The following is a 25,773-nucleotide window of genomic DNA, read 5'->3' as shown; positions in this document are numbered from 1 at the left end:
AACAGAACAGAACAGAACGGAACAGAATGGAACAGAATGGAACAGAACAGAACAGAACAGAACAGAACAGAACAGAACAGAACAGAACAGAACAGAACAGAACAGACTTCTGAAGGCTGACTCTGTAGCTCAGTTGAGAGCACTCGCCTAGCATGCCCCCAGCATAGCATAAATCCAACAAACATGCCTATGATCTTGGCACTTGGGAGGTAGAGGAGCAGAGATGTTAGAGTCATCCCTGGCTACATAGTGAGTTCAAGGATAGCCTTGGCTAGAGATTTTTTTTTTTTTTTTCTGCCATGAACTCTGAAAGAATACCAAAATGAAGAGGACAGCAGAGTGACTATAACCCCATGTCTGGGACATAGTGGCCTCTGTCACTGACATTCTTTTTCTTGTTTATCTCTGTCTTCCAAATCCCCCAGAGTCTGAATTCATTGTCATTTTCAAATTGATAATACAGTGTAGCCCAAGGCGGGCACCCACTGTGGAGATAGCCTCCTCCATACTGGGGAAGAGAACGGAGGGCGGGCAAAGCTGGAGACTCAAGCCCGAGGCCTGGAGGGAGGCAATGCCCCCTCTCTGAGTAGTGCAGATCCCTGCCTGGACCGCCCAGCTCACTGGCTTGTTCCGGCTGTGCCCGGCTCAGACAATGTGAACGCACAATCATTCATTATAACTCAATTACAGTGATTAAAGCTGGTGGCATGCAGAGGCAGGAGGGAGTGTTGCCAACAAAATTTACACTCCGTGTCATCAGCAAGAGATAACAGCAGCTGACAGCCCGCTGCTTCCCCTGCCATCTGCTCAGTGTGGCCGCCTGAGGGGCAAGAGCAGCCGCTGTGCTCACGGTGGCATAGAGTGCTGAGATGAGCTGCCTTGGGGCTGGGCTAGGACTTAAGCGGGGTGCTTGTGGGTGTAGGGCAAGTGGGGTCCTGGGCCCCTCCACACAGCTGGCTCTGACATTCGACATGCAGAATGGGGTTGCAGTAGGGCAGGGGCTAAGACTGCTCAGGGCTTCTCGTCCACTGTGGTAAAGGTTGGCTTTCTGAGATCTGGTTTCCCCTCTTTGTTCTAGAAAAGGAAACTGAGGCAGAGAGGAAAAATCAATTAAGACAGTCATCTGGGACAGAGTCATCGCTTAGACCCTCCCCCTCACCCCCTCTTGTTTTCATGGAGATGGTAGACTGAGGGGTCCATTCACCCTGGGATAAGTCCTTGATGATAGCAGAGGAGTCTGTGAGGTATTGCCAAGCCCAGACAGCACCATGGAGAGACAAGAACATATGGCAGTTGTCCCAGGTATGAGGAGACTCAGGTCATGGCTACCAGGAGGGACTGGGAGGGGAAATGGAGGCAAAGGTGCCATGAGGCTGAGAGAGGTGAAGAACAGAACTGCCTTTCTTAATGCAGGATGACAGTGTGACCCAGGACACCAAGAACATGGGACTTGCAGCTCTGAGTTTTTGGACAACAGGACTCCTGTGCACTGGCCCAGCAGATGGACTGGTCCCTGTCATGGAGGGCCTTCTCTGAGCTCCATGGCACCAATGATGGTGTGACATAGCAGGTAAGGGGGGGGGGGGATGAGGCTCTTCATCCCTGGCTTGTTTCAGAATACTTCTTTGTGTTTGTTTGTTTGTTTGTTTGTTTACATTTATTTATTTAGAGACAGGGTCTCATGCAGCCCTTGTTGTTCCCTTGTTAAGCAGCCCAGGCTGGCCTTAAATATATGATTCTCCTGCCTCCACCTCCCAAGAGAAGTATAGGCAGATGTCACAGCACCTAGTTCTGTGGGATGCTGGGACTCCAAACCGGGGCTTCTGCGCTTGCTAAGCAAGCGCTGTATCCACAGAGCTTTGCCCCATGCCCTGGTTGCTATAGGTCACTCTTTCAAGCTCATGATTCTCACATGGCCTAAGCCACACTCACCATGGTTGATTCTCCCTGCCAGCTGTCCACTGCTGGACTCCTTGTCCCTTCCTCACCCTGGTGGCTAACTAACCTCAAATCTTACCCCAGACAAGCATGCCCTCGACTCCCTGAGGACATGCCTGACTTCTCACAGGTTCTCAGTGAGCCCCTCTCCTTGTTGTCCGTGGGGCCGGCTTTGCACATGCTTCAGCTATGCAAACCAAAGTTTGCCCCCCCAGGGGGGTCTCTTTCTTCATCCATTTGTCCTTCAAAGTCCAGCTCAGACCTCACCTCCTCCATGAAGCTATCCTGACTCCCAACTCAGTAGATGCTTTCTATGAGGGGTCCTGTGCCCTTGTGCTAATGTCCTGGGAACCCCAGTCAGGGAATATTAGGGCCACCTGGGGACAGGACCACTAGCTGTCTTCACCCCAGCTTGGAGGCAGGTGTTAGGTACTACTATGTTTTTTCTTTGTTGTTGTTTGGGTTATTTTAAAGATGGGTTCTCACGTAACTCAAGTTTGCCTTGTACTCATAGGTATCCCAGGATGACCTTGAACTCCTGATCCTTCTGCCTCCACCCCCTGAATGCTGACATTGTGGGCTTGTATCACAACTGGCTTCTGGCTGGGTCCTGTTAACTTCTGAAGACTAAGTGAAGTAGATCTTAGGAAATGTCATGGCTGCAAAGATTCTGAAGCAAGAGAAGAGAGAGCAGACAGGTGCTGCCCACAGTGTGGGAGGACAGAAGATGCTGAGCTGGCTACCCTCCCCCATTTTATTCATGCATCCACTCCTATGCCCATCCAACCCCATGGTGTCTTCCACCTCTGGCTTCCAGGCAGGTGGATGGGGCAGATGATGGCCCAGGCTGTGACCTATGGAAGCCCTTGAGGAGTGGAGCGAGGGAAGCTATGGCCTTCTGTCCCCGGTACTTGGCTGATCAGAGCACCTAGAGACTGAGAAACCTGGAGGCACGGTAAAAAGTACGAGGCTCAGAGAGGAGAACATTGTTCCCCTGGAGGGCACAGTTCCTGGAATTCCCCAACAAGAACTGAAAGAGGAAGCTGAACGGGGTGGTGGAGCTGGGGAGGGTGGGGAGGGCTGCCATGCAAAATCCAGGCACCTGGCTCTGGGTGCCCAGCTTGAGCAACTGGTTCCTCGGTTCTGCAATTGCACTGGGTACCGGGGACACCAAGATTTGACAGTGTCTGCTTCCAAGCAACTTCTAGTTCATTATCTGGGCTCCCTGGTCCTCAGTTCTTCATCTGCAACAAAGAGATCAGAGCAGATCAGGATTCCATCCACCCGTAAGGTCACAAGGCCCTGATTGCCACCAGCCCACGCAGCAGGCACAATAGCTTCTTCCCTATTGCTGTGGTAAAATACCCAGGCAAAGGCAATGCAAGGAAGGAGGTAAGGTACCATCCATCATGGTGGGTTTGAGGATATCATAGAGTTTAAGGCATTTGGAGCTAGTCAGGAAGCAGACAGAGCTGAAGGCTGGTGTTCTGGCTTTCTCCTTTTTGCCTGGTCTGACATAGAATGGTATTACCCATAGTTAAGATGGGTCTTCCTACCTCAGTTAATTCTATCTAAATAACACCTTTCAGGCACGCCCAAAGGCCTGTCACCTGGATGATTCTAGAACCTTCCACGTTGATGATTAGCCATCAGGAACAGTGGTCCTGGAGCAAGCTGGGGTGTGAGTATTGAGGCCCAACGCTCCTCTAAGACACTGCCTCACCTCCATTCATGCAGAAGGAGCTGGAAGAGCTGCAGACAGGGCTAACTCTGGCAAATTGTTCATTGCTAGCTCCTGAGAGGCTGGGCTTTCATCTAGAGTCACCTTACCAAATTACTCTTTAGATAGACATTTGCTTTCAAAAGCAATTTAAAGATAAGCAGGCCATTGTCAGAAGGTGGGGACTGGACTAGAGAACATATCGCTAAGGGACAATTGACTGATCCCTGTGACTCTCAAATGTTTGACTCCAGGGGGCTCTGCCCATTTTAGAGGATACTAGGAGTTCTCTAAAGAGTAGTTCCTGGGGGTTCTCCATCTAAGGAAGAAACCACTCAGCTCAGAGACCAGTGCACCTAAATTGGTTCTTCTCTCAGCCAACCAGTTCAAAAATCATCTCCTCTGCGAAGACTTCATGAATACATCCCCTTCTGCTCCTTCTAAAATCTACCCACTGCCCCTCCTGAGGAGCCCTACAGCACACTGTTCAAGCCCACTACATACTAATGGTAATGCTTTGTAATTGGTGAGCTGTGCTTTCCCCATCAGCAGAGGCCTTTTGGAAGGGTGTGGTCCTGCTCCTGTGCCCCTAGCCTCCAGTGCAGGTCTGCTTTGCCTGTTATTGAATGAATGCATGACTGGGTAGGGGGAGAGGCTTGGCTTCAGGTTCTGAGCTGGTTTTCAGATTCTATTCTTTCTACTTCTCTGTTTAAGGAAAGGAAACTGTTCGTTGAAAGCCTGGTGTTCCAGGCCTTCAGTAACTGCTGACCAGGCATCCGTCATGGCAGACACTCAGCTGGATGCCACACATACACAGCAGTGACCAAATCCAGAGCTAGGTCCTTCAGAAAGTCACAGGTGAGTATCAGAGAAGTGAGGCAAGGGGCAAAGGGATACAGCAGAGGACAGATTTGACCTTCACCTTCCCTCAGGGTTGAACCATCCACACTTCAATCTGCTTTGGAGAGTCAGGACGCGTCATCGAGACCAATAAGATCCTGTAATTCTCTGAGTGTCAGATAGTAGCAGTCCTTGGAAATTAATATATAAGCTTAAGTATGCACACACACACACACACACACACACACACACACACACTCATGCACATATGCACACAAAACAAATGAACACACACAAACTCACATGTGTACATAAACACACATATGCATACACATGCCCACAAAACCACATACATACACACACTCATATACATATCACACACAAACACACATGCATAAGCAAACAGACACAGACACATGCATGCACAAAATCCACCACCCCCTCTTCCAGAAAGGCCTCCAAATAGTGGTTATCCTATTAGCATCCAGCACCCCTGGCATGCAGGGTATGGTGTCTAATTCTACTTCTCATTGAAAGGACTCAGCTTTGTGGGGAAGGGCTGCCTCCATATTTAAAGCAGGCCCTTCAGTGGCCAGCAGTGATGCTGGGAAGTCCTTGTGAGCTCTTAGGTTTCAGTGGGGACAATCTGATAAGTGGTAAGCATAGTGCCTCTTGACTGAAACACACCAAGTGATTTAAATCCATATTGCCACAATGATATTTTCAAAGGAAAATCTTCAGAGATCAATTTTTATAGACATCTTTGTGCTCATTTGTGAATGTGGCCGCAAGTCCATGTGTCACGGGTGTACACGCGGAGGTCAGTATTGGCCCTCACTGCCCACCTTGTTTAAAATAGGGGGTCTTGTTCATTGTTTCGTATACTAGGCTAGCTGGCCTTCCTCCACCTCCCACATCACTGGGAGCACTGGGGATTATAAACAAGCACTGCTGCCCTAGGACCCATGGCTTGATTCCAGTTCTGAGGATCCACATTGAGCAAGTTTGACCCACTGAGCCCTCTCCCCAGAACAAATGGCCAACTTCTGAGGATTCTAGTATTACTAGCATCTCATTGGCCTCCCCATTGCTGCCCTTCTGTGTCCTTACGTTGCTTTTGTCACTAAGGTATTAACTTACTATTTAAAAAAACTGGAATGTACAAGCATTTATGATGTGCCTTCCTCGCAAACCACTCCACGGCTGCAAAATGGCTGAAGGGAGATGTGTTTCCTTTTACTCATAGAAGCTCCTACACATGCACACTCGGTTCCTGGCCTCCCTAACTCCATTCTTCCTCCCACCAGCTCTCTTTTGCCTCCTTACCTGCTTTCCTCCTCCCAAGACCCTCTCTTCTGCAATTACCCTGCGTTTCCAAAATGACCAGATAGATCAATATCTCTCAAACAAGTATGGCAGGGCACATGGCCCCTGATGAGATCACTCCCAAAGGTGGCAAAATTACCCATATTGGAAACTAAGGGTGCCTCTCAGAGCAGGAGCAATCATCTCAAGGGAACTAGATGGCTTCCCTCGCAGAATGACCGCAATGACCGCTCAGTCACATCACTGGCCTGGCTAGTCACCTTTGCCTTCAGCTACGCAAACCCCACCCCTAGCTCCCCAATACCCCCCACTATTTTCCTTTCCTGTAAAATCTCAGCGTCCCCTTCAGCCCCTTGAAGACGGTGTGGGTTTACTCCAGCTCTGTCTGTTTTTCCTAATGGGATCCCACCCATCAAAGATTCTTTTCTTTTCTTTGATTGGCACATTTGGGATGGCATTCCAGGCTATTGTGGCTCTCAGAACTGGAGCTTCTGACCTAAAATTGCAGGGACAAACCTCGATGATCCAGCTAGAAGAAACAATGCCTTTGGGGCATAAGCCAATCGCAATGGCTCAGCCTGTGATGAAGAGGGGAGACTGAATGGTCCCATACAATTGCTGGGATTCATTTTATTTTGGGGACCTTTCCTAATCTCAGCTTGGGGATTTTCTATCACCTCTCCTGAAGTCAAGAAATAAGTATGTGGGCCCACAGTAAGATCCCCCGATCGTTTCCTGCAGTGTACACTGGGCCTCTGAACTTTGTAGTGTTTTTGTTATTGTTCTGCTTTGTTTTTTTTCTTTTGTTTGTTTAAACTCTGAGATTCTGGAACCAAGCCATTTGTTTTTGACAAGGACATTTGAAGATATGCCGGAACAGCTGTACCAAATGTCGGCCAGTGATACAAGTTAACTTAAGGAGCCAGGGTGTTTGGAAATCTCTCTTGGGCTTTGTATAACATGGAGTTCTAAGTCTGTTCTGTGAGAAAAGCCCCAGGAGAATGCTGGTCCAGCCAAGGAGAAGACGGTGAATTATGTGAGCACAGTCTCAGAGTTTGCACTAGATGCAAAAGTCTCCTGTGGATCGTTATGGGTTTCTCTGTCTCTCTGTCTCTCTGTCTCTGTCTCTACCCCACCACCACCCCCTACTGTTTTGCTGTAGGAGTTATTTTGTCAGACACTAGGAACACGAGCTAAAGTGTGTGATGCAAACCCAGATGTCACTGCAGATTAATCCACTATTACTTTTGGATTTCTGGGGTGGTAAGCTGGACTTAGTAAGTTAGGATAGATCAGACCAGAGTGTAGGATTCCAGTTATACTATCTATCTAATGAATTTACATAATAATCATCAGTGAGGGTCAACGTACAGAGAGACATACCCAAGTGCTCCCAAAGGACTCCCCAAACCCTGCCTGAACCTAAGAGTGCAACTGCAGATTAGCAGTCAGAAGAATTCAAACTGTGTGAAACTCTAAAGATAAATAGTTTGGTGAAAGAGGGAAAGATCTTAAAAGATACAGCCTATATTTGGATTGTGAATCACATAAAGAAATATTGGGAATTATGAGGCCTGTGTGAGAGCTATAAATGGATTTTATTATTGTAACCATCACTGGTCTCATCTCTGTGATGAGTGCCTGACAGAAGCTGGAGGACATCGTTCTGGTACAAAGTTTCAGGCCATCATGGTGGTGGTGGGTGTGTCAGCGGGCAAGAGTGACTTGTGGCTAGGAAGTGGGAAAGTTGGGTAGCTAGTCTTCACGTCTTTATAATAGGTGAGAAAGGAAGTGCTCAGACAGGAACCGGAGGTGATGTCACATATCACTGGATATCAAAGCCTGTCCCCAGTGACCCACTTCTGCTAGAAATACCACAAGTCTCTGAAGCTTTCGCAACCCCCCAACTTTCGATGCTTGTTGTTCACAATAAAAAAAGCTAAACAAGCCTTAACCACATCGTTTCTGCATGAGACAGCTGCTCCGGCCTGCTAATAAAATCATTAGCATAACGAGACAGCCAGGGACGGCTCACACAGGCTCTCAGAATGTGTTGGTAGATGGTAAGCTGCAGGGCTGGAGACTGGAGAGATCAAGTGTGGCCCAGGTGGCCCAGGGAGCTACAGGAGCTTTGCTCTTTGTCCCTGGGGTGCCATGCCATCAGAGACCCTGCCATCGTAGAGGCAACTCCTCATGGAGTTTTGATCTTCCCGGCTCTCCCTTTCTCTTAAATGTTTAACTGTAGAGTATTTAAGTATAGGAAAAGGAAACCATACCAGATCAATGACACGAATTTCTTTTTTTTGTTTTAAAGATTTTATTTATTTTATGTGAGAGGGCATCGGATCCCATTACAAATGACTGTGAGCCACCATGTGGTTGCTGGGAATTGAACTCAGGACCTTTAGGAAGAGCAGTCAGTGCTCTTAACCCCTGAGCCATCTCTCCAGCCCACGAATTTCTAAATTACATTTTAATGTTTTCTTAAGCTCTCCCTCTCTCCCCTTCCCCTCCCTCTCCTCCTCTCCCTCTCCCTCTCTCTCTCTCCAGTGTTAGGGATCAAACTCAAACTCAAGGCCTCATATGTGAAATTCTAGATAAGTACTCTACCACTGAGCCACAATTCCAGACTTACATTTTAAAAATATGATAGATGGGTGTGAACCGCCTAATCTCGTTTCTTTTCTTTCCCTCTTCTTTTATGCTGGGGCATCCTCTCAACTCAGGTCATTATATGTCTGTGTCTACATCATCTGTATCTATCTATAATCTATTGTGCATCTTCTTCTTCTTTTTTTTTTTTTTTTTTTTGGTTCTTTTTTTTTGGAGCTGGGGACCGAACCCAGGGCCTTGCGCTTCCTAGGTAAGCGCTCTACCACTGAGCTAAATCCCCAGCCCCGTGCATCTTCTTCTTATCATCTATCATTTAACTATTTATCACCTATTTAAATGTCCACTTAATGTCTGTGCTCAAACAGTTATTTTACGTGGTTTTGTGGCTTACATAAACAGAGGGATGTCTCCGAGACTCGCTCTTTTCAAACAGCATTGTGTTTCTGAAACCTACCCTGGTTAATATATAAAGTTCTTGCTCATACATTTTAATACCTGTAAATGACCTTATCATATTAGAACTAGCATAGGTTTAAACAAATTCTTTCCTCGCTAAGATCAGAATGTTTGAGTTATTTTTGTCCAAATGAGGAGGCAGCCCAGGTCCCTCCCACATTTCTTTGTAGACTTGCAAAAGAGTTCCTCCAGAGTCCATTCTTAGGCATGGAGTTGCCAGGTCTTTGAGAGGTGACGCTTCTCCCACTTGCAGATTGCCACTTTGCTCTGCAGAGTGTCTGAACCAGTATACACTCTCCCAGAATATTTGACAAGACCGATGTAGCCCATCCTTCTGGAAGTTTTCTGTCAAACCCACATGCTTGCCAATCCGATGGGAGTAGACTGTTCTCTCTGTGATTAGTTGTTTGCATTTCCCTCAGAACTAGCAAGATGAAGACTGTCTGAACCTTTACCAGTCTATCCGGCTCCCTTCCCCTTGGGTCCCCACCAGTCTTCTACCTACTCCTCTAGCTTTTTGCATTCATGTACTGATTCGGAAAAATCTGAATTTATTATACAATCTAGATGGTCTTGTTTTGCTGACGGTAAGTATTGCATTCCTATATTTTATTATTGTTTTCTTATTTCTTGTAGGGCATTTCTTGTTGTAAAGGCACTTTGAGTTTTAGCATCAAATTTATCCATCAATTTATCTATCTATCTATCTATCTATCTATCTATCTATCTATCTATCTACCTACCTACCTATCTATCCACCTATCCATCCATCTATCTAATCTATCTCTCATTATAGCTTTGTGGTAGCTTTGTTTCCTAGGTTCTGTTCAATGGTCCTTTCTCTCCTCAGGGTTATGAGGTGATTACAAGACCACAGAGTCATACATGGGGTCTTGGCTTCCAGCCATGGAAAGTGGCTGCCAGCTTGGCCTTCATGAATGGTTTAATTTACTGATGAACTCAAGCTCTGAATAGACTGTGGAGAGGTGGAGGAACTGTGGGAGCTGGCTCCTAACCGAAGAAGTAGGTCACTTACCCTTCCCCCTTCTTGTTACGCAAGCAACTGCCTCCTGTCCCTTATGAGGCAAGTAGCCTCTGCCACAGGTTCCTGCTGCCTACATGCTTTGTTTCTCTTCAGGCCAGTGTCAGCAGATCCAAGAGCTTCAGCTGACTCTCCTGAAACTGTGAGTGAAGAGAAATCTTCCTCCTGAAGTTGTTAGGGTTTGTTGTTGTTTATTTGTTTTTGTTTTCTTGTTGCTGGTGGGTTTGGTTTGCTTGTTTGTCACACATATGCAAAGGCTGGCTAACACATTATCAGATATTCTATCTAAAGCTAAAAAAGCTGTTAACCACCGCCCCCAGGCCCTTGGATTAAAGTTTGTGTGTTCTGTGAGGTAGCCATTTTGGCAGTCTAAATGTGGCTTATTGGCTGGCAAGGCAGCGTGGTGGCCTAACTACATGCAAAGTCCTAGGTTTGACCTTTGCACTGTGGGTATGGGGAAAGGTAACCACTCTCCAAGAAATATTTGCCAAATAATGCTTTTCTCCACTGAAGCCACTGCCATCTGTGTTTTGGATTCACTTTCACCTACGTAGGCTCCATTTATGGATTTCGTAAGAGTGTGTTCTGTTGGTCTGCTTACACCGTACCAGTGACACACTTTCCCATTACTTTATCATGTCTTATTATCTGGCAATCTTCTGTCCATTCCCTGTTTGTCTTCAAAGTCATGTGTGATATATTGGCTCCTTACTCTTCATAAACATGCTAGTGTCAGGTTACACAGAGAACAACATGCTCAAGGTTTACATAATACTGCACTTAGAGGCCACTCAGAAAGGCATCCTTTCAAATGAAACTGAATGTTTTAAAATCACCCACCAGTTTAGCTTGTGATCTGTAGTATTTTTAAAATCTTTGATAGGATGATGTGGGTTTTTTCCTCCATAAATATGCAGATAAATCCATGGGTTGCTTTTATTGTTGTTTTAAGTGCATTTTTCTTTATATTGGGTTTCCCATTGGTTTCTGCTTATGAATACGAGTGCTACTGATTAATGAATATTGATCTTGGATCCTGTCACTTGACTCTCTTATTTGCTTTAATTGTTGTATATTCTCTCTCTATGCAGACAAGGCGTCTGCAAATAATTACAGCCTTGTTTCATTTCACTCATTGTATCTGTGTTTATCGCTTCATTTTGCCTTATTCTGTTGGTTAATTTGAGGGGTAAATATCATAAAAGCATAGACAACTGACAATGAAACCCATTACTTTGCACGATGGGTATATGCTAATAAAAATTTTAAATCATAAAAAGAATATTCTTGGTTTTATTCTTGCTAAAATAATACTTCTAAAACTTTATCATACTTCAATACTTGGCTGTAGGCTTAGTATAGCCACACACCGTGCTTTCTGCTTTGATACGTTCAGAAAAGTCATGGAACTGGCAGAGATGGCTCAGCTGTTAAGGGCATTGTCTGCTCTTTCAGAGGACCAGGGTTTGATTCCGACACCCACCGCCCCCATGATGGCTGCCAACCATCTATAACTCTAGATATTAAAGTTTAAAGTCATGAATTGGTGTTGACTTTTGTAAGCTCCTTTATCTGCTTCATTTCATTGGTAAGCCTGAGTCATCTGGTGTTTTCCAAACCTTGTGTGTTTTCCAAAGGTTGGTTGTGCTGTGTCATAACCCTTAATCAATTATGTCTGTCATTCAAACCCTTTTTATCCTTGTCCACTCTTCTCCATGTGGTCTACCAGTTCCTCTTAAGGCTTGTAAAAACCTCCATTTCTCATGATTAGGTCATGACAAAATGGTTGTCAATTGCCTTATGTCATTTTGGGTGTGCTAGTCTAAGCTTGGGGATGGCTCCTTCTGCTTTCTGAGTTTTTATTTATTTAAGGGCTGTCTTTGTATCTGATATGCTAGTAAAATACATTTAGTCCAACATTTAATTTCCCCTTTTTACATGTATGTTCCATGTATATATGGGGGTGAGGCCCCTCGTGGCACATGTAGAAAAGAGAGATTAGCATCTGGGTATCTTTCTTAACTGCTTCTCTACCTCACTCTTTGAGGCATGGCCTCTCTTTGAACCTGAAGCTCATGTTAGACTGGTTAGCCAGCAAGCCTCCCAGGATCTACCTATCTCAGATCCTGAGGGTAGGGGTCAGATGCTCACCCTCCCCATGTCAAACTTTTTACACGTGTGCTGCTGAATTAGTAAGGGTGTCTATCTTTGTGATAAAACACTGTAACAAAGAAAAAGCAAGTTGGGGAGGAAAGGATGTATTGCGCTTATTTGATTCATCATCGAAGTCAGGTCAGGAACTCAGAGGGAGAACCAGAACTTGGAAGCTGCTGAGGAGACTGGAAGGTTGCTTACTGGCTTGCTCCTCTTGGTCTGCTCAGCTTGCTTCCTTATAGAATCAGGACCACCAGCCTAGGGAGGGCACCACCCACAATGGTCTGTGCCCTCCCTCATTGGTCCCTTAGAAAATGCTTTATGGGCAGAAGAAAATGCCTACGACTCAATCTTATGGAGGCATTTTCTTAATTGATGTTCCCTCCTCTCAGATGACTTTAGCTCATGTCAAGTTGACATAAAACTGTGCAGCACAGCTGGGGATTCAAACTCATGTACTCGTGCTTGTTATGAAAGCACTTTATCCCCGTGAGTCATCTCCTCAGCGGCTGGTCCAGCGTACGCAAATCCTTTCCATTTTCAGTGCTGTGGTGGGAATTGGAGCAACATTTGAGTGTTGCTGTTTTCAACTCCAAGAACATAGTCAATAGACTTACGACAGAGAACCGTATAGGGAAACACTGTATATCCTGGAAGAGTGTGCCAGCCCTTCCATAACTGTGACATAATGCCTGAGCCAACCTAGCCGAGGAAAGGTTTATTTGGGCTCACTGTCTTAGAATTCTCAGTTTTGAGAAGTGCCAGCTGCCATTCCTGGGCTGTGGATGAGAATGCTATGGTAGAGAGAATAGAGAGTGCTCTGCTGGGAATCAGAGACGGCCTATGCTGTGTGGCCTTTTCCTTTTCCCTCTTTTATTCCACCTGGGACTACAGCCTTTGGGATGGTATCACATTCAGTGGGTCTTCCTCTCTTACTGTCGTCACAGGAGACACTGAGCCAGGGAGAGCGCAGAGTGGAGGGTCTAACATTGGAGTCTGAGCTCACCAAAGGGACTTCTCTGGGCTTCCTTCCCTTACTTGTCACCCCAAAATTTCTCATCTCTTCCCACCAAGGGATCAGTTATGAGACTCTGAGCATGCTGCCATGAGGCAATCTACTATATATCCATGTATCCAAATTCCTCATCAATTTGTCCATCCATTTATGATCTAGCCAACCATGTACCCATCTATACATCTATTCATACTACCCATCCCTCTATCCACACATTCATCCATACTTACTCATCTTTCTGTCCATACACCCATCCATAGCTACCCATCCTCCGTTCACACATCCATCCATTCTCCTTCCACGTATCATCTGTCTACTGGCTTATATATCTTTCCATCCTCACACCCATCAGCACATCCATCCACCTGCCCGTACATTTATCCATCTGTCTGTCTGTCCATGTGTCCAGCCAGCCAACTACACAATCAACATCCGTGTCATAGAAACTCTACATCTATATAATGATGGACAAAGGGGACATATTCCTAAAGTTTCTTCATTAATGGGTTTAGTGAGATATAAGCAAGGATCTTGTGGAAGAGTCAAAGACACGCAAAAGAGCTACTTGTGAAGCTCTGACCAAACCACATTAGACACTATGGAATATTAGCATTGCCTTGCTCACACACTAATTAAATCAACTAACACTTCCTAAGTGCTAGGATGTGTGTGTAGATACAAGACAAAGTCCTTGTTCTCGGAGTTCACTGTCTAGAGTCAGGATCAGGCAGCAGGAATGGTGGATTCCTGAGTGTTACGTTAAAGAAAGCAGGGGAATGGCAACCATGAGGGCAGTGGCTAGGAATAGGTATGCTATCCAAATTAGGGCCTGGCAATGTCCAGCTCGGCATCTTTTCATGGCAGTCACATGGGGAGCCCAGATGTCTAGAGTCCAGCATGGGTGTTGACCCTTCTGCTCCTGAGCTGTACCCCTACTCCATATTTTCCTAGTCACCTGCATCCTTTGGCTAAGGTGGGAGCTTCTTGGTCCAGGAGTCTCCACCAGTCTGCTCATCCTACACCCTTAGTGTGACTTCTAAACTGGGGAACAGTGACAGGGAAGAGGCACCAAGAACTGGAGCTTGAGAAGCTGGGCTGGGGCCAGAAGGAAGGTGGCATAAGAACTATATTGGGTTGGGTACCTTAAAATACGCTGTTCCTTCTCTCTGGAACGTTCCTCCCCACCTCCCTTTGTCATGTCACCTACGTCCTTCAGGTATGCTCAGCTCTTGTTCCTCCTGGGAGTCCTTTTTCTCTGAGTCTCTTGCCCAGGCTAAAGCCTCTTACCATGACATTTCAGAGCATGGTTTCTGTCACTGTCTCTCTCAAAGACTGAGAGCTCCATGAAAGGATTGTCTTACTGATCCTTACCTCTTAGCAACTAGAATCAGGCCTGGCAACATGTAAGATTCTATCACATAAGCACCCATTGGATGGATGGATGGATGGATGGATGGATGGATGGATGGATGGATGGGTAGATGGATGGATGGATGGATGGAGGATGGATGGATGGATGGATAGATGGATGGATGGATGGGTGGATGGATGGATGGATGGATGGATGGGTAGATGGATGGATGGATGGGTAGATGGGTGGATGGATGGATGGGTAGATGGATGGGTGGATGGGTAGATGGATGGATGGATGGATGGATGGATGGATGGGATGGGTAGATGGGTGGATGGATGGATAGATGGATAGATAGGTGGATAGGTGGGTAGATGGGACAAATTGGTGCTAGATAGATGGGTGAAGAGTAAATGGATGTGGGTTAGGTAATGGATGGGTGGTTGATGGATGGATGAACAAGATGAACCAGTGAATTCTAGAATAGCTCCATGACTGCTCTGTGCCATCTGCCCTCCATAAGGAATCTTTCCATCAGTGGCAACAGAGAAGGCCCAGGTAGCCTTACTCCCTACATTAGTTTTCCAAACAAGCTGTTGGTCCTCCAACCTTCCTGAGAGGATGACCGGCGATAGGTTGGGCTTGGGTGTTTTTGTTTTTTTTTTTAAAAATCAAAGGTCTCAATATAGATAACCCTTCACACACCAAAGGTCATTTTGTAATTTTTCAGAGTTGGTGGCTGGGGACACAGTGGGGTAAGAGAGTGAGGCAAGGTCTTACTTTGTAGTCCAGGCTGACCTACTAGATAGCCCAGGCTAGCTTCAAATTGACAGCCATCATCTTGCTTCGGCCTCCTAGGTACTGGGATTCCAGGAATGAGACACTATGTCAGCTGATGTAATAGTTTTTAAATGCTTCATGAGTATAGACTATGCTCACTCAGTAGACCAGGCTGGCCTTGAACTCAGAGATCCACTTGCCACTCTATTCTAAGTATGTGATTAAAGGCATATCCCCGCCATATCTGAACCTCTTCCTGGGCTTTGTTTGGTATAGAATATTTTATATTGTTGGTACCAAAAGAAAAACTTCTCCCAATCCCCTATTCTATATTCCCATCATTTTGGGTCGGTGGCTATTTTGTAACACCTAACAACCTTGTGAAGCGACCCCTTAGCCCTGACATCCAGGTCTCTGAACACTCATACTTTGAACCCTTGTAAACAATCATCTGGAGATGGGAGTATCTGAGGAGCAAAAATGGCTGGGGGGAGGGGCTGTGCTGAGAGGCTGGGAGGAGTGGTCTAGTCAGATACCAACACAGAAGACCCAGGCACTTGCACATACCCTGATGAGGATAAAGACTCAGGCTGTCTTCCCTTCTAAAAAGAGGTCTTGCTTTGAACAATAGAGGAAGGGCTCCAAGGCCTTCTTTTTTAGCACTACCAGAGCTCTGAACTTGAAAAGCTAGTCTGACCTGCTGGATGCTGCTCATTTGAGGTCTGAACTGGGCAGCTAGACTTAGCTGCAGAGACCCATAGGCAACAAGGTGTAGGAAATGCTGCAAAGGCTGAATACCCAGAGCCAGGTCTTTGTTGTTCTTGGTTCCCCACCTCCACCTCCCATCCAAGCAAATAATAGGGAGTGACTCCTTTAAGAACCTAGGAAACTGGTATCAAGGCCTCTTGCCACCCTCCAGAGACAGAGGTTGAAGGTGACACATGATTTACGTCATGTGCATTAGAAGGAACATTCAGGAAACCATGAGCACACTGGTTTCCCAAGCAAAGGGTGAGGAAGGCCACTGGCGAGTGGGAAAGACCTGAGGAACCTGGTGCGCACTCAAGTGGGACAGGCTCCATGAACTTATGCGAGGCTGGTGGGTGGCAAAGAACTATGGCTCCTGCAGGACTACCAGGCAGGGACCGAGTCTGCCTTCTCTCTGGAGCCTTGACCAGACAGAGCCAGGTATTTGAGCTGTGAGGAACTAATGGAATGAATAGTGCCTTCTGTCCTTGAAAGACACCTTTCACTAAGTGGGGCTTCTGTCCCCTCCCCCACCCACAAGTACCCATTCCAACCAGCTCAAAGCTGCCATTGGCTCACTATATCCTGGGTGGAGAAAAGGGTGGTCTAGAGGGGATCCTAGTCAGGATGGAGCTGTGAGAGCCTAAAGCCTGAGGTTGGGTTCCTCCTTGCAGCCAGTCTAATCAAGCAAAAATGATCCAGTTGGACAGGAGATCCATCTAGGCATAGATTGCCTCATTCTGAGACCCTCCCTTGTTTAGAGACACACTCCTTGCACGAAGCAACAGCATGCAGTCGGTGTGACTGACAGTGACCTTGACACAGTAACAAGTTGAGAACCATTAAAATCTTGGGTCCTCTGAGAGGCTTATTTCAGTGATGGGGAATTATATGAAGGCCAGGGAATTAATTTTCAGTCTCTTCTGCTTTTCCAGCCTTCTTGGGATCATTCACCTGGCCTTGCCCTGACTGCCTTGCTCAACATTTAAAAGCACACTTTTTGTGATCCAGAGACTGAACATTTTCTGTCACATCTACATCAATGAAGCTTACAAAAAAATGCCGACTTCCGGGGTCCCGAAGATCATGACGCCTACTTATGCTCATTACATGATATTCACTTGAAATTTCTTAGCCTTTGCCCAATTAGCTTCCGTGGACAGCCATGTATGAGCATGGTGCTGCTCCCTGGCCTCTGCCCCGTGAGACTCATCTCATCCACGGGTTCCCAGTTCACTCCTGCCTGAGGCGTAGACCAGGCAGTGGTGTAGGTGGGCCCTGGATTATAGAAAGCCCTGTACAGACTTTTGATGGGGTGGCAGGGAGGCACAGCTTCGAGTGGGTATAGGGGCTGCGTGATGAGATGCTTCCCAGTTTCCAGACTGAAACTGAACCAACCATAGACCCCCACCTTCCCAGGCATGACTGAGACACTGGAAGGAAAAAGGTAATTAAAACACAACAATCAAACCAACCTTTTTAAATAGTAACTTTTAAAAATATAAAAAGCTTCATTACAATGATGTTTCAATTTTTCTTTTTTCTTCAGGAATAACTCTCTTCCACCCTAACCCTCCCTTCTGGCTAGAGCCTTAACAAGTGGTGGCCAGTGATCATCTGAAACCCAGAGACAGATGGACAGACTCCAGACAGGCATGTCGACATGCCTCTCAGGAAGGTGCGGGGTGCCACGGTCTTTCCATGTCCCAACATACATCCTGTTCGGGGCAGCCGCTCAGTTGGAGCACTGGAGATGGGCAGGTTTTAGACACCCTCATCTTTCTTCCCAGACTGAGTCCCACATTATAAAATAATCCATAAAAATGCAATATAAAAACTCTCTTCCATATGCTACATCCATGGAAAGCCCACCAGCAGGGCTCACACGGTCTTTAGCTTTTCTTTAATAAAACAACAAAAGACCAAAACAAAACAAAGCAAACCTAATACCACAAACATTGGTACCCTAGGGGTGATATCTGCAGATGACATTCCGTCTGCCCCAGCCCCCAGCCCGCTCCCCCGCCCATCTTCTTAGACTTACGACCCTGGGGGTCACCATATCCCCGGCTTCAGGGAGCAGAAAGGGCTGAGAGCAGGAAAGGGGAGACGGCATCTTATCAAAGGATATCACTTCTAATTATTTTTATTCAAATTAAAAAAAAAAGCACCCACACCAGTTGCTGTTTTTCTCTGGTAGCTCCCTGAGCTGAGTCGCTTGTCTCCCTCCCACCCCCATATGGAATCCTTTCTAGGCTGGCGGAGGAGAGTCAGAGAGGGAGTTCCCTTGAACTTCCATTCCTCATCACAATGATTGAGTGTGCACCAAAGAGAAAGATGGGGTCCAGTGGGAGAGGCGAGCGGGGGGAGGGGGGCAGAAAGAGATGGAGGTCAGGAGGTGTGAGGGCAAGGCAAGAGAAGATGGAGCAGAGAAACCCACAGGAAATCCTCGCTGTTCCTGTGGATAATAGCCCAAGCTGGCCCATCCCAGTACTGTCTGTCCATCAGCTTGTCTGTCCATCTGCCTATCATTCCATCTGAAGATGGTGCTAAAACCCGTGTGGAGATATACTTCAGTCCCAGTGGGCCAGGCTGGTTTGCCCATCCCCAGGAAGCTTCTCATTCCACTCCCCGACTCTCTATCTCTGCCTACTTTCCCCACAGAACATCTGTTTAAAAAAAATCTTAAGAAAAGAAAGAAAGAAAAGCCACCACCGCGAGTGGGTTACAAATACAGCAGGCAAAATACACGGCGAGCACTGGTGGGAAGGGGCCTCCTCCCTCACTGGCCAGTCAGCAACCACAGTCTCTTATTTACATTGTTCACAAACCTTGTGCACTGCACAATCAGAACGAGGCGCCCCTCCCCAGAAACAACAATGTCTACTCCAGCATGCCCCCAACCCGGAGTAGGGAGGGGACAGATCAGACAGGGGAGGAAGAGACAGAGACTCATGAGGGTGTCTGTGTGGGAAACGAAAGCAGAAGCCTCCAGAGAAATCTAATTGAAGCATCTGCCAGCACTGGTGAGGGGGAGAGGAGAAAGTCCTTCAAGTCTGTCAGACACAGCAATCCACAAAGGGGCGTGCGTCCTCTCCACCTTCCGGAGGGCAGCCCCACAATGCTGTCCCTCACTCTTCTGCCATCCTCGGGGCCTGGCCAGCATCTCCCTGTCAGGGCCGCGTGGGTGTCTCCCAGAGTTTGACAGGCCTCTTAGAGTCCTTGTTCAGTAGATGACCTCGTAAACTGTGGCCTTCTTGTCACCAGAGCCCGTTACAATATATTTGTCATCCGCTGAAATATCACAGCTCAAGACGGACGAGGATTCTTTAGACTGGAGGGGGAAGACAAGGAGAAGCAGGAAGACATTTAGTGTGGGGAGAAAACAGGAAGTCACTCCCTGGCACTCCAGGGGCCCTGAACGAAATCACCTACTCTGTAGCTCAGGTTGGAGCAGGTACTGGTAGAAAGAGGCCACTTCCTCTAGGGCTTGGAGTCCCTCCCACCCGCTTCTTCATGTGGAACAGCTCCTGAGCTGGCTGTCATCTGATCTTCCCCAGGTTTAAGGGGGGAAAAAGGACACTTAGCATAAGCATCTCTGCTAAGTCTACTGATGGAAAGGAGCATCTCAGAGCTGCAGCAGCAGCAAGAGACAGTTCCAAGGGACACGTGGGGCACATGGGACCAGACATTGAAGCAAGAAGCTGAAACGGGCTTGTGTGTGTCTGTGTGTGTGTGTGTGTGTGTGTTAGAGCAAGAGTGATTGTAAGGAAAAAAAAAGTGATTGTGAGTTGCACTGTGGAGGGTTGTGTGTGTCCGTGAGATGGAGGGCCTCTAGATCTTTAAATCTGTAAAACTGCGTGTCCAGTTTAGCACCTTGTCACACTGATGGCTCGGGTTGGCATCCTAACCCGAATGGGTTTCACTGGATGAAATGGCTACTCCATGGTCCAGCTGCCCAGAGCCAGCCAAGCTCACTGTTTTACTCACCACATTGCCACATAAGTGAGTCCCTTCTTAAATGCTCTTACCCTCAGAGATCACAAAAGCAACAGAGAATGTGTCTTTCTCTAGTCCCCACACCCTTCCCTCTGGGGTCCTCCATCTAGTAAGGGCTAGGTGGGGTATGGGGGTAGCAGATCTGCTCCTAGCTCCAGAGTCCTCCTGAACTGCCTCCTGCTACCCCTCAGCCCCATCGCTGTGGGCACATACTGACTTAGGAGGAAGATCAGGAGTGTACCTGGAAGATGCTGGCTCCGTAAGGCGTCCTCCAGGCATTGAGAAGGTTGTCTTTCCCAGTGCTCACAAACCACTTGCCTGAAAGTCGAAGCAAAGAAGCCCTCAGACTGTGGCCTGTGCAGCAGGAGCCAGCCCAGCTGTGTCTGCCCCTCATGGTGTTTCCACACCAGACATGCTTAACCAGGGTTAATGCTTGCTGTTCCCCACTCCTGAAGAGCAGTTACAAGCACAGCACATAAAGGACACCTTGCCCAGGAAACAAAATTCAGTTAACTGTGTTGAGCACGTCTCTGAAAAGATCCCTGGCAAGGCCACTAAAGTCAGCTAGTCCTTCCCAGTCTGTGAGTGGAAGGTGGAGAGAGCACCAGAAGCAGCCAAAACCCAATAGTCAGAGAGGACTTTCCTCCCAGGGGGCTCTTAACTGTGGCTCCAAACATCCCCCAAAGCCACGGGCTCTTCCAAGCCAGTTTCTCTGAGGCTAAGAGTTTGCACCATGTGTCCGAATAGAAACCTGTGGCCATAACCTTCAGAGAAGATCCAGGTCAACAAGGAGAGCCTTTGGCCTAGAGCCTTTGGCCTACTGTCCTGAGAGTGACATCTATATCCAAGAGACAAGGATGGGGACAAGAAAGGTACTTTTCGGCTCCAGGACATTAAAGGAGCAGAGGACTTAAGACTGTAGGTCCCCTCTTCCCACACCTTCTACTGGACTGGGCTCCCCATGCTGGCTGGCTCTCAGGGCTTACCACAGTAGGCAAACTTGAGGGACAGCACGCAGCTCTCGTGCAGATGCAGTTGGTACTTGTCCGGCTTGGTGTGGTGCAGAACCTCTACGTTGCTGCTCTCCATGCCCACGGCGAGCCACTCCCCAGTGGGGCAGTAACCCAGGGAGAAGATCTGCAAGGACAGACAGTTCAGTGCCCCTCTGCCCACAGGACTGGAGCAGCCCCCTAAGCAGGGTTAGCTCCTCACTCCACCCTCTCCACTTACAAACCAAATCCAATAACCAGCAGTCTGCTGCCCCTCCATGCTACCCCAGAGATGTCATCTGTATCCCATTGAGGAAGCTGGCTCTGGAGGGTAGAGCAGGAAGGGCTGCAATTCCCAGACACTGTGCTCAGCTCACTCCTTAAGAAATTGGCAATGACTATACTCCACGTTAAGGTACTGTTAAAATAGTGAAGCAAATCTAACAAACAAGAAATATCAAGGCCCAGGGGCGAGGTTTGCAGGAGGCCTGAGTCCGGTGCCCACACCAGAGCTGGGAGGGAGCAATAAGCTATGGGCTTTGGATGAGCTGAGTGTCCATCTCTGAGGCCATGCCTACTCTACACCACTACCCGCCCAGATGGCTCAGGCTGGTCCCTTGGCAGTCAACCATGACCCCGTGTGGTCACTCTGTCCGAGAGAGAAGCAAGCGCAGTGTTTGGGCCACACACCTGGGAGGTGAAGTCGTGTTGCTGTAGCTGCCGCCCTTCACGCAGGTCCCAGGAGCGCACAGTGTTGTCCAGGCCCCCGGTCCACAGTTTAGTGCCATCATGAGAGATGTCTATACAGCTGGCCCCATCCGTGTGGCCCTGGAACTGCCTGTGAAGGCCAAGCAAGGAAGAGGGGTGAGCCCTAGGGAATCCCTGACAATCATCCCAAGGACTGGGCCAGCTCTGCAGCCAAGCCAGAGGGAAACTGGAGGTCCAAAAGGCTAGATTACATGCCTCAAACCTTACACTAACAGGAAGCAGAGCCAGACCAGGCCCCTCCTACTCCATTCAAGGGAGCTACCAAGGACAGTTTCCCTGAGAACAGACCTCTGATTCCATATGTGTCTAGGCGGGATCCCACTTTGCTCTCAGGAAGGTAATGGGGAGGAAGACACTAAAGGATTTTCTATCATGTTTAGGACCTGCTGTTAAGACACACTCCTCAACCCAGTCTGTATTGTCCCTAACTTAGTCTATGAGGCTATGGCCCAAAACATGCCCAAGGGTAAACACTGGGGAGAGACTCTGGGCATGCACTGCTGTCCACCATCGCATAAGCGGTGTGACTCAGAGGAAGACACCACACCACTCAGGCCACGCAGAACCCAATCAAGCTGCACAGGACCTCTCAGAGGCAGGACACACAAAGCCCAGCCACTCTGCTCCACTCACATCTCACCATGAAGCAATGCTGCATTTCCCCACCCTCTGCTATCTTCACTCCTCAAACTGCTTCCCCAGAACTGTTCAAAGCTCTGCCTTCCCCCAAGATCCTAGGCTTAAGGGGTCCTCCATGAGCTGCCCTTTGCCTCTGCACCTGACCAGCCTGCACTTCTCCGAAAGGACCAACATCATGGGCTGGGTGAGCATAAACACCATAGCTTCTCCCTTGCCAACCTCACCTGACCAGGGTCTGGTTGTGCAGATCCCAAACTGCAATGTTCCCATCACTGCAGCAGGAGAAACAGACTTTGGCATCAGGACTGATGGCCAGGGCGTAACAGGCTGGAGCCGAGGACGTCAGCTCAGCCTTGATGCGGGGCGTGGGCGAGGCCAGGTCCCAGATGGTGAGTGTGCTGGCCTCACCACCCACAATGAGCGTGCGCCCATCAGGGAGAAGCTTGCATGAGCGGATGTAGTTGTCCCTGTTCTGAAAGGAGAAGAACAGAGTTAAGTGCTACCCTCTTGCTTTGCCGTGGACCAAAAAAGCCACATTCGGTAATTTATCATCCTAATAAAGTGTTCCAGCTCCTGCCAGACTACTCCACCCTCAACTCTACGCCTATTCAATTTCTCATGCCTTTCTCTAGAACCTTGACCCTAAGAGTCATCTCTATTTGCAGATGCCCCAACTAGGGCCAGAGAGGTTAGTTCGCTTACCTAAAGCTGTGCAGAGCTGAGCCTGGCCACGGGCCCAGTGTCTCTGCCCCACCCCCCACTCCCCACCTGTGTCTGTCCTCTTCCTCTGCCTCCTACAAGCTACAGAAGAAGCCCGTGGCCCTTGCTTCTCACCAGGCAGTCCAGCTGGGAGATGGGACTCTTGCTGCCCGGCTGGCTGATGTCCCATATCTTCACACAGCCCTTGCCGCCTGTGTAGACGTGCCTCGTGGGGTTGCTGATGGTCACGGCACATACCACCTCCCCATGGCTGAGTGTGTTGATCTGCCGGGCATGCCTGGGAATGCCGGGGCCTGCTAGCGCATCATGGGGGAAGGGCACAGGTTGCATCTGCCCGTCGGCACTCACATGGAAGGAGTACGCCCTGCAAGGAGGAGGTGGGTCACTCCTGCCGTCCATCCCTAACGTGTCCCACAGGCCCCTCCAAGTCAATGCATACACACTGTGACTTACTGCCCTGACTCCAAGCCCCTCTCCCGCAAATCCCTCAAGTCCAGGAGCCCCTTGGTACTGGGATGGCTCCATCGGCTTGGAACCACTTATTTCAACCATACGTCCTTGCTCCAAATCAGCTTAGGCACTACCTGGATGTTAGGGAGTGCTCCCCTTGAGACTGTGAAGTCGCCAGACGTGCCCGCCTGGGAAAGGACCCAACTAAATGCCTCAACCTGCCTCTGGTCAGTGATACTAGGGATGGAGCACCTTCCTGTCCTTCTAAAGGCAAAAACAACGAGGGTATCTGAGCCACAGGGACTTAGCTTGGTTTGCCCACGTTACTGTGAGTGCCCTTCTCTGTGGCCATGGTGGCATGAGGTCTATTCCAATAAGGGCAGGTTTCTATGTGGTACACACGGTTCAACCTTTAGTTTCCCAATAACCCATGTAGGCAAAAAGCAGGGTAACACTGTGTTCCATAACAGAGCAGGGGAACTGGAGGCAGGGTAGGGGCTGGAACCTTTACAGCGGGTAGAACCCGAAGGAGTCCCCAGGGCCCACGCCGCTCCCTGTACTCTGCTTACAAGCATTCTGACCCTGCCACAGCCATCAACTTGGGCCTCAGAGTCTCTAAGTTCCCCTGGTGGAGGGGCTTCCTGGTGTGATGACCACGCCTATGTGTCTCTGGAGGGACAGACACCTTCCTAGAGGGCATTGTATCCAGCAAGACCCTGTGCTCAGGGGATGGATGGGGGTGTTTTGCCTGTCTACCCCATGAAGCATGCAAAAAAGAATAGCCAAGTGCTTACGGTTTCCCTCCAGGAATGGAGGCAAGACTGGAGGGCAGGCCTGTGGCCCGCATCGGGGGATGAGGGTCAAAACCAACCTGTAAGGAAAGGAGTAGCTCTAAGTCAGTCTGCCATCGCGAGCCTCACCCTGTTCCCCATGGCCACCACCATCTAAGCCTGCTGCACCCTGTGACTTCTCCAGAACCAAGTGACAGCACTGCTGAGCAGAGCATGTGTCAGAGAAGGCAGAGGCCAGGAAGGGAACAGCAAACGCCACCTCAACCAGTAACAAACCTTGGCTCTGCCGGCAGAGTAGGCCCTGCCCCATCTCTCTCCTTCCTGAGTGTGCTGTAAGCCTGTGGAGTATGGCCACTCCAGGTAGAGGAAAACTGTCCTGAAAAGCAAGTCCTCTCTGCCAGCCCTAATCCTGTCTGTTCACAGTAATTGTCACCACCAAGACCACCGCCCGAAACCCTGCTCCCTGGCCAGATGTCACTAAGTTCTTACTGGGACTCTCATCCCCTTTCGGGGCATTATCCGCAGGTCTCAGATGAGAGAGGGAAGTCCAAGCGTTACCTTACCTTATTCAGTCATCTGAGACTGACAGGCAGGTCTGATGCCCCACAAGTAAACTCTCTCTAAACAGGTGCTCCCCCCCAGAGCTGCTGTCACATACATGCCCACAGCTGTCCTGGATACTTTTATGTCAACTTGTCACAGAAACGAGCGAATCTCAACTGAGAAAATGTCTGCAGAAGATCCAGCTCTAGGGCATTTTCTTAATTAGTGATGGATAGGGGAGGGCTCAGCCCATCATGGGCGACATCATCCCTGGGCAGATAGATGGTCCTGGGTTCTGTAAGAAAGCAGGCTGAGCAAAGCCATGAGAGCAATGCAGGAAGCAGCATTCCTTCATGGCCTCTGCATCGGCTCCTGTCCCCAGGTTCCTGCCCTGCTTGAATTCCTGCCCTTACTGCTTTTGGGGATGAACTGTTCTATGGAACTGTGAGCGAAATAAACCTTTTCCTCTCCCAAGTTGCTTTTGGTCATGGTGTTTCATCACCATGGTAACAGAAACCTTCAGTCAACACCCAAGGGTCCCTTCAGCACGCAGGGATATGCACTGCACTGACCCTGCCAGCTATCATTCCTACCCAGTCCCTTCCCCCACCCTGTCCCCCACCAAAAGGAGCCAAAAGGTCTACGTACAGCTCCAAAGCTCACCATTGGCGATCGGCCATAGGCGGCGGCTGCAGCTGCTGCGGCGGCGCTCATCTGGGATGGGATGTTGTGTAGGCCAGCATAGGCGCTTGGGCTGGTGAGGGAGCCATTCATCTCGTGGTGGCTCATCATGGCAAAGGGTGCTGCATAGGAGCTGGTGAGGGAGATGGGTGTGCGCAGGGCCGAGGCTGTGAGGATGTGAACAAGGAGGTGGGGGTCAGTGGGGAGGAGG

The 25,773-nt window shown here is 48.6% G+C and overlaps 1 protein-coding gene and 1 long non-coding RNA gene across 21 annotated transcripts in view; one reads left to right on the top strand and one right to left on the bottom strand.

Annotated features, from left to right (window-relative positions):
- Positions 1-82: 82 nt before the first annotated feature.
- Positions 83-17,996, top strand: LOC102551666 (uncharacterized). 3 transcript variants are annotated; one of them, XR_005488245.2, is made up of 9 exons: positions 83-249; positions 1,079-1,302; positions 1,414-1,570; positions 2,453-2,636; positions 2,756-2,900; positions 3,528-3,619; positions 4,036-4,167; positions 4,373-4,516; positions 16,918-17,996. It is a non-coding gene; the product is annotated as an uncharacterized LOC102551666 (long non-coding RNA). The 3 variants fall into 3 exon arrangements; XR_001839405.3 differs by having other exon boundaries at positions 3,913-4,167; XR_005488246.2 differs by lacking the exon at positions 4,036-4,167.
- The window catches only part of Tle3 (TLE family member 3, transcriptional corepressor), a 45,899-nt gene continuing 37,584 nt past the window's right edge, over positions 17,459-25,773 (bottom strand). For 10 of the 18 annotated variants that reach the window (XM_008766347.4, XM_006243213.5, XM_006243212.5 and 7 more), the window contains 8 exons: positions 25,530-25,729; positions 24,342-24,418; positions 23,212-23,461; positions 22,602-22,849; positions 21,661-21,808; positions 20,968-21,118; positions 20,223-20,299; positions 17,459-19,316 (listed from right to left, as the gene is read on the bottom strand). In XM_008766347.4, the coding sequence (XP_008764569.1) occupies positions 19,209-19,316; positions 20,223-20,299; positions 20,968-21,118; positions 21,661-21,808; positions 22,602-22,849; positions 23,212-23,461; positions 24,342-24,418; positions 25,530-25,729 (1,259 nt within the window). In that variant the 3' untranslated portion in view covers positions 17,459-19,208. The remainder of the gene's footprint in view (positions 19,317-20,222; positions 20,300-20,967; positions 21,119-21,660; positions 21,809-22,601; positions 22,850-23,211; positions 23,462-24,341; positions 24,419-25,529; positions 25,730-25,773) is intronic. The other 8 variants (XM_006243214.5, XM_006243215.5, XM_063266231.1 and 5 more) reach the window with 2 other exon arrangements.

Source organism: Rattus norvegicus, chromosome 8 (genome assembly GCF_036323735.1).
Source record: "Rattus norvegicus strain BN/NHsdMcwi chromosome 8, GRCr8, whole genome shotgun sequence".
NCBI classification, from domain to species: Eukaryota; Metazoa; Chordata; class Mammalia; order Rodentia; family Muridae; genus Rattus; species Rattus norvegicus.
The sequence above is the reverse complement of the archived record's forward strand: the minus strand, read 5'-3'. Positions and strand labels throughout refer to the sequence as shown.